The 17,959-nt window shown below is 48.1% G+C and overlaps 1 protein-coding gene across 1 annotated transcript; it reads left to right on the top strand.

Moving 5' to 3' along the window:
• The first annotated feature begins 16,922 nt into the window (after positions 1 to 16,922).
• Positions 16,923 to 17,759, top strand: Nfilz (NFIL3 like basic leucine zipper). The gene has a single exon (XM_057771619.1). It carries the CDS (start codon positions 16,923 to 16,925, stop codon positions 17,757 to 17,759), a length of 837 nt encoding a protein of 278 aa, XP_057627602.1.
• Positions 17,760 to 17,959: the final 200 nt, after the last annotated feature.

The raw sequence follows: 17,959 nt of genomic DNA, 5'->3' as shown, positions 1-17,959 counted from the left end.
TTTGCGCGGCAGAGCTTTTAGCTGCACATTTCCTCTGAGTCGGTTACTAAGCTGCTGTGGCGGTGTGCGCCTGTGCTCCCAGAACTGCCGTGAGGGGGCGGTGTGTGAGGCCGATGGTGCCTTCTGTATCTGACCTAGAGCAGCACCCAGAAAATATTTTTAAGTTTAAGGTTTTAGATTTATTTTATTTTATGTGTATGGGTGTTTTGGCTGTATGTATGTCTGTCCACCACATCTGTGCATGGAGGTTAGAAGAGATTGTTGGATTCCCCTGGGACTGGAGTAACAGATAGTTGTGAGTCATATGTAGGTGCTGGGAACTGATCCTGGGTCCTCTGTAAGAGTAAAAAGTGGCCGGGCAGTGGTGGTGCACGCCTTTAATCCCAGCACTCGGGAGGCAGAGGCAGGCGGATCTCTGTGAGTTCGAGGCCAGCCTGGTCTACAGAGCGAGTCCCAGGACAGGCTCCAAAGCTACAGAGAAACCCTGCCTTGAAAAACAAAACAAAACAAAAGTAAAAATTTTTCTTAACTGCTGAGCACGCCACCAGTGGAATTTTAACAATGTGGTTGCCTAAATGAGAGCTGCACAGCGACGATGCCAGTTGGCATCCCAACTGGATGAGGGCTTTCCCAAGGCACACTCTTAAGTGAAGGGCTACGGGCAATTACTGACTGCTAAGAGAGGGAGAATAAGCCCTTCTTAGGGCAAGCCTGATAGGTTTTCCATGCTAAGTGGTTAGCCATAAAGACATGTACGTGTGAGCAACAGTGAATGGACTCAGAAAGCTGTGTTCACACACACACACACGCACGCACGCACACACACGTGCACACACACGCGCGCGCACACACACGCACGCACACGCACACACACATGCGTACACACAATAATAATTAGTAAGCGGTCACTCATTTGAGCAGGAGTTGGGGGCATGGGAAGAGCTAAATAGGAGAGGGCTGAATGGAAATGATGTAAATACAGCACTCACAGATGAAATTCTGAAAAAATATTAATAAAATGAAGAATAACAAGATTTAGGCCATCCTGGGCTATATAGTGAGAGTTTATGTCAAACGCAATTAAAATAGCAACACCCCCCCCGCACACATTTGCTGAGAAAGCTTGATGTGACCACCGTTTGGCTGTAGCCTGGGCCCTGTGCCAGTGGGCAGAAGAGGTGGGGACTCTCCACTGCTCATATTAGGAATGGAAGTCATTGGCTTGGGGGGAGCAAAAAAGTTGGTTATTTGAGAGAAACGTGCGGCCTGGGCTTGCTTCCTAGACTCCAGGGATGACTGAGGAGGGTTCTGGGAGCAGACCCCTGGGTCTATGTAAGTAGAAGGGGTTTTGTTTGTTTATTTGGGTTAGTTTTGAAAAGAGAGACTGTTATACAGACTGGGAAGGGGGACCAGCCAAGCTGTTGTCAGAGAGGAGAGCATTCCCGACAGGTCCTGAGGCAGAACTGTGCCTAGCATGCAGGAAGTGCAGCTACTCTCCCATGTGGTGTGTGCTTGGAACAGAGCGAGCAAGGGAAAAGCAGAAAAGCCCACTGCAGCATCCTCCTCTTTCTCTTCTCCTCTCCCTCCTCATCCCTCACCTTCCTCTCCTTCCTCCTTCCCTCGTCCTCCTCTCGTCTGCTCTTCCTCTTCCTCCTTCCTCTCCTCCTCCCTTCCTCCCCCTCCTCCCCCTCCTCCCTTCCTCCCCTCCTCCCCCTCCTCTCCCTCCTCCCTTCCTCCCCTCCTCCCTCTCCTCCCCTTCCTCCCCTCTTCCACTCCTCCCCCTCCTCCCCTTCCTCCCCTCTTCCACTCCTCCCCCTCCTCCCCCTCCTCCCCTTCCTCCCCTCTTCCACTCCTCCCCCTCCTCCCCTTCCTCCCCTCTTCCACTCCTCCCCCTCCTCCCCCTCCTCCCCTTCCTCCCCTCTTCCACTCCTCCCCCTCCTCCCCCTCCTCCCCTCCTCTATTCTTCCTCCTCTCCATCCCGCTCTTCTCTTTTCCATATCCTCCTCTTTTTCCTTCTTCTTCTCTCTGTATCCTCTTCCTCTCCTTCCTCCTTTTCCTTCTCCAGTTTTTCCTCCTCCTTTCAGTCTCCTCTTCCTCCTCTTTGATGAAGCCAGGGCTTCGTGCATTCTGGGAAACTTTACAACCATTACTTCAGATCAAGTCAGCCTGAGTTCCAGCCAGGCATCCTTAGGGTACATGACTTTATACCTAAGTCTAGTTTATGGATCCCTCTCCTAAAGCAGGGCCTTTCTTCTGCACATTATTGATATCTGACTAAATAACACTTCATCTTGGGGCCTGTGCTGTGAATTATACAACATTTTGGTTGCTTTGGGGCTCTGGGACAGGGTTTTCAGGGGATGAGTCTCAAGCTCTGGTGTGACCTCAGGTGAACAAGCCTCAAGGTCCTCTACTTGTAGATTGGGAGGTTGTAGTGACGTGAAGCCGTGGACAAAGTGGCATGGCTCCAAGGGCTGGTGACTGCCCTCATTCAGGGGATTCTCTGGCTCCCTGAGTCCACTTCGCAGAGGACAAGTCTTATCATGAATCTACTGTATACCTGACCCTTCAATGCTGATATGGCCAGGGGAAGGCACAGCTGTTGGCAAAAATGCTTATACAAACAAATATAAAACAACTATGACCCTGAATATAAGAAGCAGAAAAGTAGGGCCAATCAGATTGCTCAGTGGGTAAAGGGACTTGCTGCCAAGTTTGGCGACCTGAGTTTGATTCCTGAGACCCGGATGCTGAAAGGAGAGAATTGACGCCTATAAATTGTCCTCTGACCTTGCATGTACCCTCTTCTCCTCAGTAAAATGTCATTTAAAAAAAGAAGAAATAATTGGCATTTGCCAGAGGCATTTACTAGATCAGAGACCCTAGATCTATCCTGAAATGTCAAGGAGAGTTTCTTAGCATTTTTTTGCATTTCTTTTTTTAAATTAAAACATTTTTTTTTAATTTTGCGTGTCAATCCCAGTTCCCTATTCCTCCTCCCCTCCTCCCCTCACCTTTCCCCACCGTACCCTATCCGCTCCTCAGAGAGGGTAAGGTCTCCCCTCGCACGCACGGGGAGTGAACCAAGTCTGCCATATCATGGTGAGGCAGGACCAAGGCCGAGCAAGGTGTCCCTCTATAGGAAATGCACTGCAAAAAGCCAGTTCACTGACCCCACAGACTGCCCAAGCCACACGACTGCCACCCACATTCAGAGGGCCTAGTGTGGTCCTATTCAGGCTCCCCAGCTGTCAGTCCAGAGACAGTGAGCTCCCACTAGCTCAGGCCAGATGTTTCTGTGGGATTCCCCTTCATGGTCTTGACCCTTTGCTCATATTATCACTCCTTCCTCTCTTCGACTGGACTCCTGGAGCTCAGCTCAGTGCTTAGCTGTGGATCTCAGCATCTGCTTCCATCAGTTACTAGATTAAGGTTCTATGATGACAATTAAGGTAGTCATCAATCTGATACACGGGAAGGCCAGTTCAGGCACCCTCTCCACTATTGCTTCGAGTCTTAGCTGGGGTCATCTTTGTGGATTCCTGGGAATTTCCCTAGTCCCAGGTTTCTCGCTGAGCCCACAATGGCTCCCTCAATCAAGATTTCTCTTTTCTTGTTCTCCCTGTCTTCCCTACCCACAACTTGACCATTCTGTTCCGACATGTTCGCCTCCTCTTCCTCTTCTCTCCTCCTCTTTTCCCCATTCCCTCATGCTCCCAATTTACTCAGGAGCTCTTGTCTATTTCTTCTTTCTAGGGGGACCCATATATGTCTCTCTTAGTGTCTTCCTTGTTACCTAGCTTCTCTGGAGTCTTGGACTATTGGCTAGTTATCCCTTGCTTTATGTATAATATCTACTTATGAGTGAGTACTTAGCAAAATTGTTACAAGAAACTAGGAATAGGGGATTAAAGGAAGGAAGGAGAGCATTGCGGGCTTCGTGGCAGCATGTTCAAAGGCCCTTGGGTTGTTTTTGTTTGTTTGTTTTGTTTTGTTGAGACAAGGTTTCTCTGTGTAGTTCTGGCTGCCCTGGAACTCACTCTGTAGACCAGGCTGGTTCTGAATTCAGAGATCTGACTGTCTCTGCCTCTGGAGGGCTGGATTACATGTGTGGGCCAGCATGGGCTGGCAAAGACTGTATGTGACTTTCAATGCTGGGACAGGTGGAGGGGGAGCCGGATGGGTGGATCATGGCCAGAATGATCTCCATCTGATTCCTGGGGCCTCATGTGTGGGGTGAAAGGTTTTCCACAGGAAAGTGACCCAATCTGATTGTATGTACAAGATCCCTCTGCAGATAGAGGCCTGCAAGCTGCTGAGTACAGGCAGTGCCAGGCACCAAGAAATGTCTCGGATGATGTGAGGAGCATGGAGGTGGGGGATGGTCACAGAGTCCGGGTCCTGTTCTCCGACGTTCCTGGTACACAGATAGTCTTTTCTGCAAGAATGATGATTTCTTTTTGCACCCAGGCCTCCGATGAGGGTTGCAAAAGGGAGATATGCTTGTTCTGAGCACCATTTTTGAAGACGAGGAAGAAAGGAACAAGGCTCCAAGGGCTGGAGGCTGCACTCACTCAGGGAACTCTCCGGCCCACTGAGTCCATTTCACAGTAGGGAGGACCCTATGGGCACTGAGACCTGACCTACATGCAGTGTGACCACTTATTCAACCCCATAGGCAGACTCAGGGAAGCTGTATTCTGGTCTTGAAAGTACTCTGGGGAAATTGCTTCCAGATCTGTAGGTGTAAGAGTTCTAGCTGACTGTGTTCCAATCCAGCTGCAGCTGTGTGACCCTCATCATGTGAGTCATGGGCCTCTTGAGGTCTCTTTTTGTGTCCTAGGCTTGCCGTGAGAACCAAGTAATAGTCCCATTTACCCACTTGCTCACTCATTCATTCAATAGTTATTGGCACTTGTGTGCCAGTTACTCTGAGGGCACAGAGGAGCCAGCCTTGCCCTCAGAGTCTAGAGTTCTGATGACATTAAATAACTATGTCAGTAATTCACTTCCACTGTAACAAAGACAAGGCACAAACCTCTGCTTACGGATGAGTAGTATTCCTTTGTGAATACACACTATACTTTCCTTTATTAGTGGAATTCATTGTGCAAAATAATGGGTTTCAAAAATCAAGTGTGATGGTGCACTCCTGTAACACAAGCACTTAGAGGAAGAAACAGGAGTATCAGGAATTCTCATCCTCAGATGCATACTGAGTTTGGAGCTAGCCTGGGCTACCTCTGTCAAGACAAAATAAAGCAAAGCAAAACAGATGCCAGAGAGATGGCTTGGTGGGTGAAGGAGCTGGCCAAGCACAAGTCTGATGTGACCTGAGTGTCACCCTCAAAACTCACCTACAGGTGGAGGGACAGAACCAATCCCCCAAAATGGTACTCTGATCCCCACAAACATCATACCCTGCCTTCCCCTGCCCCACACATAATAAAAAATTAGAAGCAAACTCAAAAGGAAACAAATCAATGGGTTTCGGCGTGAAATTTGCTCACAATTAATCCTCGGATATATTTACGCCTCCCGTTGTCCTGGGCCCTCAGCCCCCCTCCTACTTTGATATCATTTATATGTCGAAGTCCAGAGACCGTGTGTGAGGACAAGCATGCTGAACAGGTGTTTCTCTTTCTGAGTCCGTGCTTCTGTGTGGGATGTGTGATGCATTCATGGAGACCGGAGGATGACCTTGGCTGTCCCAGCCTGGCACTCTCTGCCTTATGCCGTCGTCAGGGTCTCTTACTGATCCTGGAGTGAGGCTGGCAGCCAAAGCCTGCAGGATGTTCCTGTCTCTCCCTTGCAGTGACAGAGCTAGGAGCATGAGGTGGGGCCTAGCCATTAGTGGGGGCCCAGGGGATTCAAACTCATCATGTGGTGCTTGTCTGCCAAGCACACTTGTCTACTAAGCCATCTCCTCTGCCCCTTCTTATTTCTCTTGACTTGACAATGTCTAGTTGCATCTGTTTCCTGTAAATGGCTGTTTTCTTTCTTTTTATAAATTAATAAGTACATTTATTGCTGGGTGCTGTGGTGTATGCCTTTAATTCCAACGCTTTGGAAGCAGAGACAGGTAGATCTCTGAGTTCAAAGCCAGCCTGGTCTACACAGCCAGTTTCAGGCCAGTCAGAGTGAAACATTGTTTTAAAAAAACCCACCTCCCAGTACCAAACCAAACCAAACCAGACAACACCTTGGCCTCGAGCAGTCTGATCTCCAGTGAAAAGGTAGGTATGCGTGTTTGTGCTGTGGTTAGGTGGAGACAGGAGGATTGCTAGGACTTGTTTGCCTGCCAAGCAGAAAACTGATGTGTTGTGTGTGCTGTGACAGACTCTGTCTCGAGGAAATCTGGCGGGAAGTGATCGAGGAGGACACAGTCCTACGCATGCACACACGTGTGTAGATCGAGGAGGACACAGTCCTGCACATGCACACACGTGTGTAGATCAAAGAGGGCACAGTTCTACACATGCGCACACACGTGTACATACTCACACACTACAACATTCACATGGCCTTTTAAAGAAAGAAAGAAAAAAAGAAAGAAAGAAAGAAAGAAGAAAGAAAGAAAGAAAGAAAGAAAGAAAGAAAGAAAGAAAATTAAGCTACGAAACAGCGTTTAGGGAAGACAGCTGGGCACCAGAGCACTTGCCTGAATGTGCCAGTCCTGGGTTTAAATCCCAGACTGCAACAAATACGAAACTGAATTCTCCGATGGTGGGCTGAACCCTGCCTGACTTCAGGTTAACTCTTGTACCAATCCTGTGCCCATTTAACAGGTGCAGTAACTGAGGCCCCAAGGTCACAGGCAGCGTGTCTCCAAGGAGCTCCAGTGTGTCACTGACAAGACAGGGATTGGAACCTGAGTTTGACAGGTTCCAGACACCCTTTCCCACCTCCACTTCCTGCCCATGAGCTTGTTCCTGGCACTCAGGACTCCAGCTGGGTTTGTGGGCTAGGCATAGGCGGTACCAACTTCCGGCCTCTGGGTGGTGGTGGTGGTGGGGTGAAGGGCAGGGAGGGGAAAAAGGAGGGTGGCCAGGTTCAGGTCTCAAAAATGCTTTGCCTTTTCCTCTTAAATCTAAGTTCCCACCGAGGCCTCTTGGTTTTAGAGATGGGGTTTTGATGAGGGCTTTTGTGAGGCCAGGGGCTCACTCATTGCGAGAGTGCGGGGCCCGGAGCTTCTCTCAAGACTCCCTGAACCTGTGAGAGTGCAATCTCTGTGGGGCTCTGAGGCTTTTCCAGGGAATGGGTCAGGCTCTCCACGCCGTGGGAACAGCCCTTGTGGCTCCCTTATCTTCAGCTGCCTTCTGAGTCAGAAAAGATCCACACAGAACGAGGGGTCAGGGAAGGGACGGCTTTTCCATCCATCCCTGTTTCCGTGACTGTGGCGGTGAGTCCAGTTAGACTCCAGCTCCTCCTGGCAGCCCCGCTGTGTAGGCAGGGAAAGTCTACCGATCCTGAAGTGCTCATCGGCATCGACACCCAGCAGCCACACAGGTCCTTATTCTTGTGTCTCCTCGGAGATGGGGGGGGCACTCTCAGGGGGGAGGGCTGACGGGACAGCTGAAGTCCACCACACTATTGGAGCCCAGCGTAGGTACTTGGGTACCTGAGAGATATCTGCAGCAGATGAGGTTTAAGCTGAGATTAATTTTAAAAACATTATTGATTGGTTGTGTGTATATATGCATGCACACTTGTGTATGTGCATGTGTGTGGAAGCTTTTGGGAATGTGCTTGTGCACATGTGTGTGTGTGTTGCTGGGGGTCGATATCTAAGTGGTACACTTTTTATGTAAAAAGTTTATTATGTATATATATATATAAATAAATATGCATACATACATACATACATATGTGGGGTGGTGGTGAATATCATAGTAAGTGTACAGAAATATCATAGTAAGTGTGGAGACCAGAGGAGACTTTGCAAGACTCTGTTCTTTCCTTTACCACGTGGGTCTCAGGGATTAAACTCAGGTTATCAGGCTTGAGGACAAATGCCTTTTCCACTGAGCCATCTTGTCAGCCCTCAACAGTGTCTCTCATTGACCTGGACCTTGACAGTTTGGCTGGACTGACCAGCCAGGAGGTTCCAGGGGTCTGGGCTGATGGACGCACATTACCAGGCTGAGATTCTAAGTGGGTGCTGAGGACGGAGTCTCATCCTTACACGGCAGACACTTTGCCGTGGAGCCATCTCCCCAACCCTGTTTCATATTTCTTAATCGATTTACTAGGAACTGATTTATATCACCACCCTCTAAGCTCCCATCTCACCACATCCTTGATAACATTGAATTTTATCAATTTTTTAAATCTCTGCCAATTTCAGTGGGAAAACTTGTTATCTCATGGTGCCAACGAATATTTCTTTTGTTTGTGAGAAGGGTGAACCAGCTTCCTACGTGATTGCTTGGTCCTGCACCTGCCGCTACCTCCCCTCCCCCCACACCCTTGCAGGGACTCATGTAGCCCAGGCTGGCTTGGGTCTTGCTGTGTATTGTGGATGAACTTGAACTCTTGATGCTGGTTGGCTCCGTCTTCTCACCGCTGGGGTGACAAGTGTGCACCACTGTGAACATGGGCTTTGCGGACTTGTGTTGAAGAATCCTCCACCCACGGGAGTTTGTGGTCATTTCCACCCCTCCCTGATTTAGCACAGAAAGCATCTGTGGCTGTTATCTAGCCATGCAGGTGGGGAATTTGTGAGGTAGCCTACTTCCTGTCATTTGATTCATCTATTTTTTTTTCAAGTTTTTGTCCATGTAAAGTTTTAAATTTCTCTTCCGCTGGTCACTTGGTTTGTAAGGAAGTCAAGTTTTACCTTTGCCTTTGCTTCTTTGGACTCAAAGAAGAGAGTTTGAGGGTAGGGGATGTAGCTTAGTGAGCAGAGAGCTCTCCCAGTCTGCACAAAGCCCTGGATTCCAGTCTCAGCACACCTGTAAGCCCAGCCCTGAGCAGGTGGAGGCAGGAGGAGCAGAGTTCAAGGCGAGCCTCAGCGCATTTGAGACTCTCTTGAGATATGTGAGATCTTGCCTGAAGAAGATGGCTGGGACGGAGTAGTACTTTCTCGTCGGTACCGTCAGCCCGCAAATGATGCCATGAAGACTTCTTATTAATTATGGAAGCTTGGCCGTTAGGTTAGGCTTGTCCCTAACTAGCTCTTAGAACCGAAATCAACCTGCTTTTATTAATCTATGTTCTTTCTGTACATGGATTTTTTTCCCTCTTCACCGTTCTGAATGTCCAACTTAGTCCGAGTCTTCCCCATGTCTCTGCTCACCTAGATTCATATCCACTCTTCCTCTCTCTCTCTAGAAACCCTGCCTATGCTCTTCTGCCTGCCTATTGGCCATTCAGCTCTTTATTAAACCAAGCAGAAGGTGTCTTGGCAACAATACATCTTCACAGTGTACAAAAAGATGATCTCAGCCTTGAGAGTGCTAGGAAGGCATTCCATGGGAGATCACTTTCGTTATGGTTCATGATGTGGGTGACCTTAGGCCAGTTCCACGAAGGACTGTGGCGGGTGGGGACAGAGAGGTGTGCCAGGCAGAGGGAGCCTGAGTATAGAGTTTATTTGGTGAGCATTGGGAAGGGTAAAAGGGTAAGGGGTTATGGGGGGAGAAAGAGGGAGAGAGCCGGATAGAGAAAGAGAAGCAAGTAAGGGGAAGAGAGGCAGAAGATGCTTCTACAGAAGGGTGGGGTGGGGGGAGATCCACCTGCCTAGGTGGGAAGGGGGTGAGGAGATTGGGAGTGGGCAGGACTTGTTTCTTAAAGGGACAGGGTACCCAGGTGACGGGGCAAGCCAGCAGATTTATTATTACAACATTCCCGCCTTTCTCTTATAATAGAAAGGCGATGAGGGCTTCGAGTTCTCAAGACTACTTCCTGCTTATTTGTGGGTGTCAGTGTCTTGGGAGACCTGAGAAAGCTAGGATGCTGGTTACGGGGTAGCTGGTTGCTTCACTCCTGTCCAGGATTTGTGGTGTGGAATTTTCTGTGTCTCTTGAACCTGACGAGGTGTTGGCAGAGCAGAGGACAAGGTTAAGTTTAGGAAGAAAAATTTTTCTTTAGGCCCTGGTAATTGAGAAGGAAGGTGTCAGGATCAGGGAATTGAGAGAGGGGTGTATCTGACCTGTTTAAGGTGAATCCTTCAATTTGGCTTTCTGAAACTCACAAGAATTCTTTGAGTTTGTAAAACGTAAGTTTTAGACATATACATTGTATAAACAGTAGCATATTTATGCCAGAATGACTGTGACAGATGTTTTTGCACAATGAAAAGTGTCTTTAGAAAATGACCAAAGAGAATTTAAAATCTTGATCTTGCAGTAGTGGCAATAGTTATACTTTGCCAGAGTTAGATTAATAGCTTATCAACATTTTATTGATAATATTCAGCTATGAACGGCAGCATAATGAGAGAGAAATTTGATAACTCGCTTTGGTCTTCAGACCTTCATAACTTGCAGGTGCACACCTGGGTGTGTTACACAGAGCGCATCATGTAATTATCAAAACACTATGTGGGAACCCATCTTAATACTTTTTATTTTTGAGATTTTTATGCACGTATACAATGAACATGATCATATCCACCTCAATTCCACCCTTAAACTCTCCCCAAATACCCCCAGCATATCCTCCCCTCCCAAGTTAATTGTCTTTTTTGATAAATAATTAGATCATGTCGTGCTGTCTGGATGTATATAGGCATGGGGCCATTCACTGCAGCATGGAAGTTTACCAGTAGCAATATGTTTTTCTTTTTCTTCTGTTTTTTTAAAGAATGATTCTCTTTTTCTTTCTCTTCCAGAGTACTGAGTACATCCCCTGTCTAAACCAAGATTTTTGGCTAACTTGATTTTGTAGAGTGAGTCCATTTTATTTACTTGTTTTTATTTTATTCTGTGGAACGGATGTTTTGTCTGGATAATGTGTAGCTGCCGTGACACAGCTAGAAGACAGTATTTCCAGCGCTCTCACCCCTTCTCTGGCACTCACATCTTGGTGGCCCTTTCTTTGGCAATATTCCCTGAGCCTTGGTGGTGGTGTGTGTATGGTTCAGATTTCCCAGTTAGGGCTGAGCACTCAATGGTCACATATTCTCATCCCTGCCATCAGTTATGAGACTCGGAATTAACTGATGCTCACTGCAAAACGAGGCTTCGTGCCAAGGCTGGGAGCAGCACTGATCTATGCGGATAAACACAAATATTTATTTATCTTTTATTTAAATAAATTAAATAATATTCTTTTAATTTATTTTACATACCAACCAGTTTCCCCTCTCTCCTCTCCCCTTCCCATCTAACCCCCCATCCATTCCTCCTCATCTCCATTCAGAGAGGGCCAGGCCTCCCATGCACAAAGCATGGCATGTCAAGTCGAGGCAGGACTGAGCGCCTTATGTCGAGGCGGGAAATAAGTTAGCAAAAGCCAGCTAAGCTGCAGGAAGAGGTCCTGCTCTCACCGTTAGAAGCCTATGAGACCAAGCTACACACATGCAGAGAGCCTAGGTGGGTCCCATGCAGGCTCCTTGGCTGCTGGTCCAGCGTCCATAAGTTCCCCCGAGCACAGGGCAGCTGTCTCTGTGGGTTCCTCCATCATGACTGTCTTGGCTGGTACATTTCCTAGTTCTTTCTTCTGCAAGAGTCGGAGCGCAGCGCAGCGCTCGTCTCCTCCATCAGTCAGGGACAGAGCGTCTCTGATGGCAATTAGGGAGCTCACCAGTCTGCTACAGTAGATGGCCAGTTCAGGCGCCCTGTCCACCGTGCACCCTGTCCACCGTTGTTATGAGTCTTAGTTGGGGTCATTCTTGTGGGTTTCTGGGGGTTTCCCTGGCTCTAGGCTTCTCCCTAGCCCGGAAATGGCCCCTTCTATCTGGCCTCCAACCCAGTTCCAGCACCCAGCTGGCTCAACCTGGTCCCTCTAAGTTCCCATGCCTCCATCCTCGAACCCCTGCCCCCAGTTTACACAGGAGATCTTTTCTACTTCCCCTTCCCAGGGAAACCTTGAATCCCTCTTTGGGCGTTCCTTGTTATCTTTCCTCTCTGGGACTACTTAAACACAAACATTTAGAAGAGAGTTTACCATCATGACTTTTATCAAAACAACAGTATCATGTTCTTCCCTCAGGTGAGTGCCTACCCTGACTTTTTAACACATATTCCTCTTTTCTTACTGAATATAGCCAGTGACTTTGGGACTACTATTGACCCCATTTTGCATATCAGGCTTTGGAAACACATGAAGTGATATGACTTTCTGTAGATCACCCAGCTAGGAGAACATAAATCTGGCTAAAACAGGTGCTTTTCTTTTGAACTGAAAAATTGAAATTGAGGAGATGGAGAGCTGATTCCGTGGTTAAGAGCAGTGACTGTTCTTCTAGACAATCTAGGTTTGGTTCTCAGAACCCACAGGCAGCTCATAACCATCTGTAACTCCAGTTCCAGGGGATCCAATGCCCCCACAGTCTTTATGCACACCAGGGAAGCATGGGTTGCACAGACTTACACGTAGACAAAACGCCATGCACATAAAATAACAAAATGATAAAACATTTAAAAAAGAAATTTAAATTGATGCATAGTTACACACACTATGAAGTACACTGTACTTTTACAAATTATATCTATTTAGTGTGTGTGTGTGTGTGTGTGCGCGCGTGCGTGTGTGCGTGTGCTCCTGTGTGCCAAAGCATGTGTGTGGAAATAGAGGACACCTTGTAGGAGTTGGTTCTCTCTCCCTTTCTACCCATGCGGGCCTCAGGGATTGATTCAGGTCATCAGGCTTGGCAGCAAGTGTCATCCGCCACCTTATGTAATGATTTGCTCAGGGTATTGTCACACCCACGTGTAGTGTGTGCACGTGTGTAGATGTGGGCACATGTGTGTGCCTGCTCGTATGTATGTGGTCTGCCTGCAGGTGAATGTGTAAGAGGCTGAAGGATGCTGGATGTTCTGCTCCATCCGTCCCCACCTTCTTCCTCCTCTAGAGTACGGTCTCTCACTGAGCTAAGAGCAAGGCTAACAGCCTGCGAGCCCAGGCATCCTCCTGTCGTCTCCTGTTCTTGGGTCCCAAGTGTATGTGTTGCTATCACCTAGCTTTTCTGGGATCTGAACTCAGGTTCTCACTCCTACCCACAAAGTCGTACTCTGTCCCTACATCCATCCTTTCTTTGTGTTGTGAACATTTAAAATCCTTTCTACTAGTTGTTTTGAAATATTCAATTACCGGTTAACCAAGTATCGCTAAGAGCGTTCACTCACTCATACTTTCAACAATTCAGTTGTCTTCGCCATTCCCCTACTTTTATGTGGAAGATTACGGTAGAACATTATTCTAGCCTATTTAAAATATTAAAAAATCACATCTATTTAATGTCTGTGTACTTTAATGTATGCACAGATACATGTGTACCACTGTGTGTGTGTGTTATTTGTGGGGGTCAGTTCTCTCTTTCTATCATGTGAGTCTTGGGGATTGAACTCAGGTCATCAGACTTGGTGACAAGAGCCTCTACTTTTTGAGTCATCTTGATAGCTTGCCTTTATCTACCAATCATCTATATCTACCCATTTAATATGAGAGCTCTACCTATTTTTGTTTCATAATCTTCTGTTCTTCTTGACAGGCTGCTATCATCTCCTTTGTCTTTTTGAGTCATTTAATGCCTTTTTTCTAAAGTTCATTGAAAGTCATATTACACTCCTTAACCCATTACCCCTCATTTCTCCATCCCCCTCTTCCTATGCTCTGGTGAGACCATTCTACTCTCTAGTCTTTTTTTCTCTCTTTTTTACGACAGGATGTCCTTGCACTTGCTGTGTAGCCAAGTTGGCCTCATACTCTGCCTTCTGAGATTATAGTTGTGGACTTCTCATTAATGTTGCATGCTGGGTAAACATTCTATCATTGAGATACAGCCTGCCAGTGACAGTGGCTTTAGCATAGGAAGATATTCTGTATGTTGGGAATGTGCCTGGCCTGACAAGTCTGCTTCTGGAGGGAGGAGGGTTCCTGTTGCTGCAGGAAAATGGAGTTTATGTTTGCCACCCAGGGAGGCTGCCAAGGCCAGAGTGGAGTTGGGTGCTGCCTCTCATGGACCCTTTTTCTGTTTCCTTGAGCTGCCTCGGGTGCTTCAGTAGGAGTAACCTCACCCTCCTCTCTGTTAATTCCTCTCTTATGACCACAGGAAGGCCTAACCCACACTGCATCTTCTCTAAAAAGCACAGGAGTGTAGCTATCTGCTGCCCGCATCTGGGTTCCTGTGGAGGTGGAGGGGCCAGTGGGCTGGGCCAAGCCCCAAGCAGGAGCGACTAAGGCGGGGAGCATAGCAGTGTGACAGAGCCCAGCCTCATGGGCTTACGTGAGAGCCCTGGTCCGCTCAGCTTGGCCTGCCTTGCCTCCTGTCTGACCATCTTCTCACGCTCTGCTTCTTCTATGGCAGGTGCTGCCTCTGGCTGCCTTTTATACTTTGAAACTTCCCCTTTCCTTCCCTCCCCTTCTTTCTGCCCTCTTTCCCTTTTACTTCCCTTCTCTCCCCCCTCCTTCCTTTTCCCTTCATCTTCTCTTCCCTCTCCTCCTCCCTCCCTCTCCTCCTCCTTCCTTTCCTTTCTCTCTCCTTCCTTCCTTACTTCCCCTTCTCTCCTCTTCTTGTCCTTCCCTCCCTCCCTTTCTCACTCCTTCCTTCTTTCCTTTTCTTTCCTGCCCTTCCCCTCCCTCCCTCCTTCCCTCCCTCTTTCTCTCCCTCCTTCCCCCTCTCCCTCCCTCCTTCCCTGCTCTTCCTGTTACATCTTTTTCTCCTCCTCTTTCTCCCTCACCCTCTTCTTCCTCCACTCTTTCCTCTTCCATTTCTCCTCCATGTTTTTTTTTCTAGTATTATTTGAGGCAATGTCTCACTATGCTACTCAGCCTGACCTCAAACTCATCATCCGCCTACCTCAGCCTTCCTCTCAAGCATGGGAGTTGCAGTCATCCTGTGTGACTCAACACAATACTCAGCTATTATATTTTTGAGATGTTGTTTTGACTATGATGCCCAGGCTGGATTCGAATTCCAGGACTGAAGGCATTTTTCCAGCTCAGTCTCCCAAGAAGCTGGGAGTATAGAAGCACACAAAGATAATGAACTCTCTCCCTTATTCTTCCTGCCTTCCTTCCTTTTGAAAAATTCTCTCTCTCTCTCTCTCTCTCTCTCTCTCTCTCTCTGTGTGTGTGTGTACACAAGCCATGTTGCACACATAGAGGTCAGAGGATAATTGGCAGGAGTTGGATCATCTTCTTCCAGCATATAGTTCTAGGGCTTGTTGGTTTTCAGTCAATCAAATACACCAGCCCAAGTTCAGGGAGAGATTCCAGCTCAGTGGAACAGTTAGTGAGAGACGGACAAGGGATACCCTTTGGTCTCCATATGCATGCACAGGGGATTGCATATATTCTCTAGACCCACACAGACACACATATGTAAATAAATAATAGAAATAAATCTTTAAAATGACAGCCCATCAGGTAAGATCATGTATTGTTGTCACAGAGGACCCAACTTGGTTTCTCAGCGCCCACATCCAGAGACTCACAGCTGCCTGTCATTCCTGCTCCTGGGAGATCTAATATCTTTGAACTCAGCTGGCACTTTCATCCATAAATGTACACACATGTCCACACGCACTCTAAACACACACACACACTAAACACATGAAACTTTAAGGGAGCCTTGATGTGTGAATAAGTGAAAAGTGGCAGGTACAATGGATGGCTGTAAAACTGAACGGTGAGGTGATGGGAGTTGGAGAGAGGGCGACTGACAAGTGAGGTGATGGGGGGTGACGGACAGTTGTGTGGGACCTGGTGTACAGATGGGTGGTTGGATGGGCGGGCAGGCAGATGTGAAATTCTGGCCATGAATTGTGAGTTAAAATCTGGGCATAAATCACATGAATTTGTTAGTATTTTTCATTTGTTATTCTTTTTGTTTTTAATACTTTTATTATTCTATTATGAATGTGTTATTCTTGTGTATAATATGACTGTGTGTGTATGTGTGAGAGAAGAGAGAGAGAGAGAAGGAGAGAAAGAGACAGAGACACAGAGAGAGAGAGACAGAGACAGAGAGAGAGAGAGAGAGAGAGAGAGAGAGAGAGAGAGAGAGAGAGAGAGAGAGAAGGAAAGCACGTGTGTCATGATTCACCATGATTCACTTCTGGAGGTAAGAAGTCAGGCTTGGGTGTTGGTCCTCATCTTTTATTTTGTTTGAGACAGGGTCTTTTTGTTGTCCTGCGCCGGTATATGCCAGGCTAGCTGGCCTGGGAGGTCCAGGGGTTCTCCCCTTTCTGACTCTTTCCGTATCACCATAGGGATACTGGGATTATGTACACGTGCTGTCTTGTGGTTCTCGGGATTCAGACTCAGTTCTCACGCTTGTAAGACAAGCTCTTTAACCAGTTCCGCAGCCCCTACCAACTGATTTTCTGAGCCACAGCTTGGCAAGTGAAACTCTGTGTTCACACATTCTCTCGTTCTAGGTACATCCTTCCTCCTGTCTTCCTCTGGATCTGAGATTATTACACAGCTCTTGTATAGGCTGATCTTCTCAGAGGTAAGAAAAACATTTCAGAAAGAACTTGTGTCCTCCGAAGGAACAGCTTGTAAACAGATCTCTGTGACAACTGGGGTGTTCTTAAGCCGTATACAAACTCACCCTCACTTGGCACCCCCTCCTCAGCTCCTTTCCCCTCATTACATCCCTATATGGAGCTGTCCCCAGCCCAGTCTCTGCTCCCTCTGACGCCCCAGTGGAGCTGGTAGACAGAGAGCCCATTAGAGGGAGGAGGATCACTTGGGTCAGCCTCCTGTCTCTGGTCCAAGACCTCTTATTTTCCCCAGGTGCTGAAGCAGCTATGAATGTGAATACCTTGGGTCTGCCCAGCATGTCTCGGTGTCCCAGCAAAGCATTCTGGGGCACTCGCAGAGGTCCAATCATGCGCCGACAGAGGGAGTTTATGCCGGAAGAGAAGAAGGACACAATTTACTGGGAGAAACGGAGAAAGAACAATGAGGCAGCCAAGCGGTCCCGGGAAAAGCGACGTCTCAATGATGTGGCCATTGAAGGCAGGCTGACCATGCTGCTGGAGGAGAATGCTATGCTCAGGGCTGAGCTGCAAGCTCTCAAACTTCGATTTGGCCTCTTGCCTTCGGTGTGTGCTTCCCCGACGTTGCCCTTGCAGGCCTTGCTGTGGAAATCTTCCTGGACTGGGGACTCCCACTCAGGGGCTGAGTCACTCTTATCTTTGCCTGTTGCCCGCGACTGCCTGTTCAAACCGTGTGCCATGGATTCTGGGATTCCGGGTTGCTCAGGCTGCCTGGTGGCTCGAGGGTGGGCAGGCTTAGCTGTTTCCCCTGGATTCTTTCAGGAGTCAGAGCCCATGACCCCTAGGATAGTTGACAGAAGCTTTCATTCCACCTTCCCAGCTGCTGTCTTTGGTTGTCACTTCTTAGATGGGCATGTGGGGCCCAGAGCAGAGCTCAAGGCTTGTTGTAGGCTGTGGTCTCCTGTGCCTACTGGAGCCCATGCCCCAGGGCCCTCAGATATATCGCCGACATCCTCGGAGAGTTCCATGGGGTGTTCACCTGGTACGTCCTGCCCTGTCCTAGGTGACAGGTCTGAGGGTCTGGCTCAGACTTCCCTGCCTCACAAGCTGCGCATCAAATCCCCAGCAGTAAGCAGCTTATGTTGAGGATGGGAGGTGGGCCAGGCAAGCCTCTGAGAGCTGCCTCTGACCAGGCCCAGACTGGCAATGTGGTGGTTAAAATTGAGCGTGGGTTTCGAGAAAGGATGATAAGGACTGGACAGGGCCTGTAGGAAGTTGCTCTCGCCGGGAGGGTCCACCTCTTAGAGCCAAGGCCAGGGCTCTAGGTGAAGAGGGGATGAGTCCCA

The sequence above is a fragment of the Chionomys nivalis genome, chromosome 6, assembly GCF_950005125.1.
Source record: "Chionomys nivalis chromosome 6, mChiNiv1.1, whole genome shotgun sequence".
Lineage (NCBI taxonomy): Eukaryota > Metazoa > Chordata > Mammalia > Rodentia > Cricetidae > Chionomys > Chionomys nivalis.
The sequence above is the reverse complement of the archived record's forward strand: the minus strand, read 5'-3'. Positions and strand labels throughout refer to the sequence as shown.

Bases quoted from the DNA above. Each gene is read 5' to 3' on its own strand.
- Nfilz (XM_057771619.1), top strand. From the start codon at position 16,923: ATGAATGTGAATACCTTGGGTCTGCCCAGCATGTCTCGGTGTCCCAGC.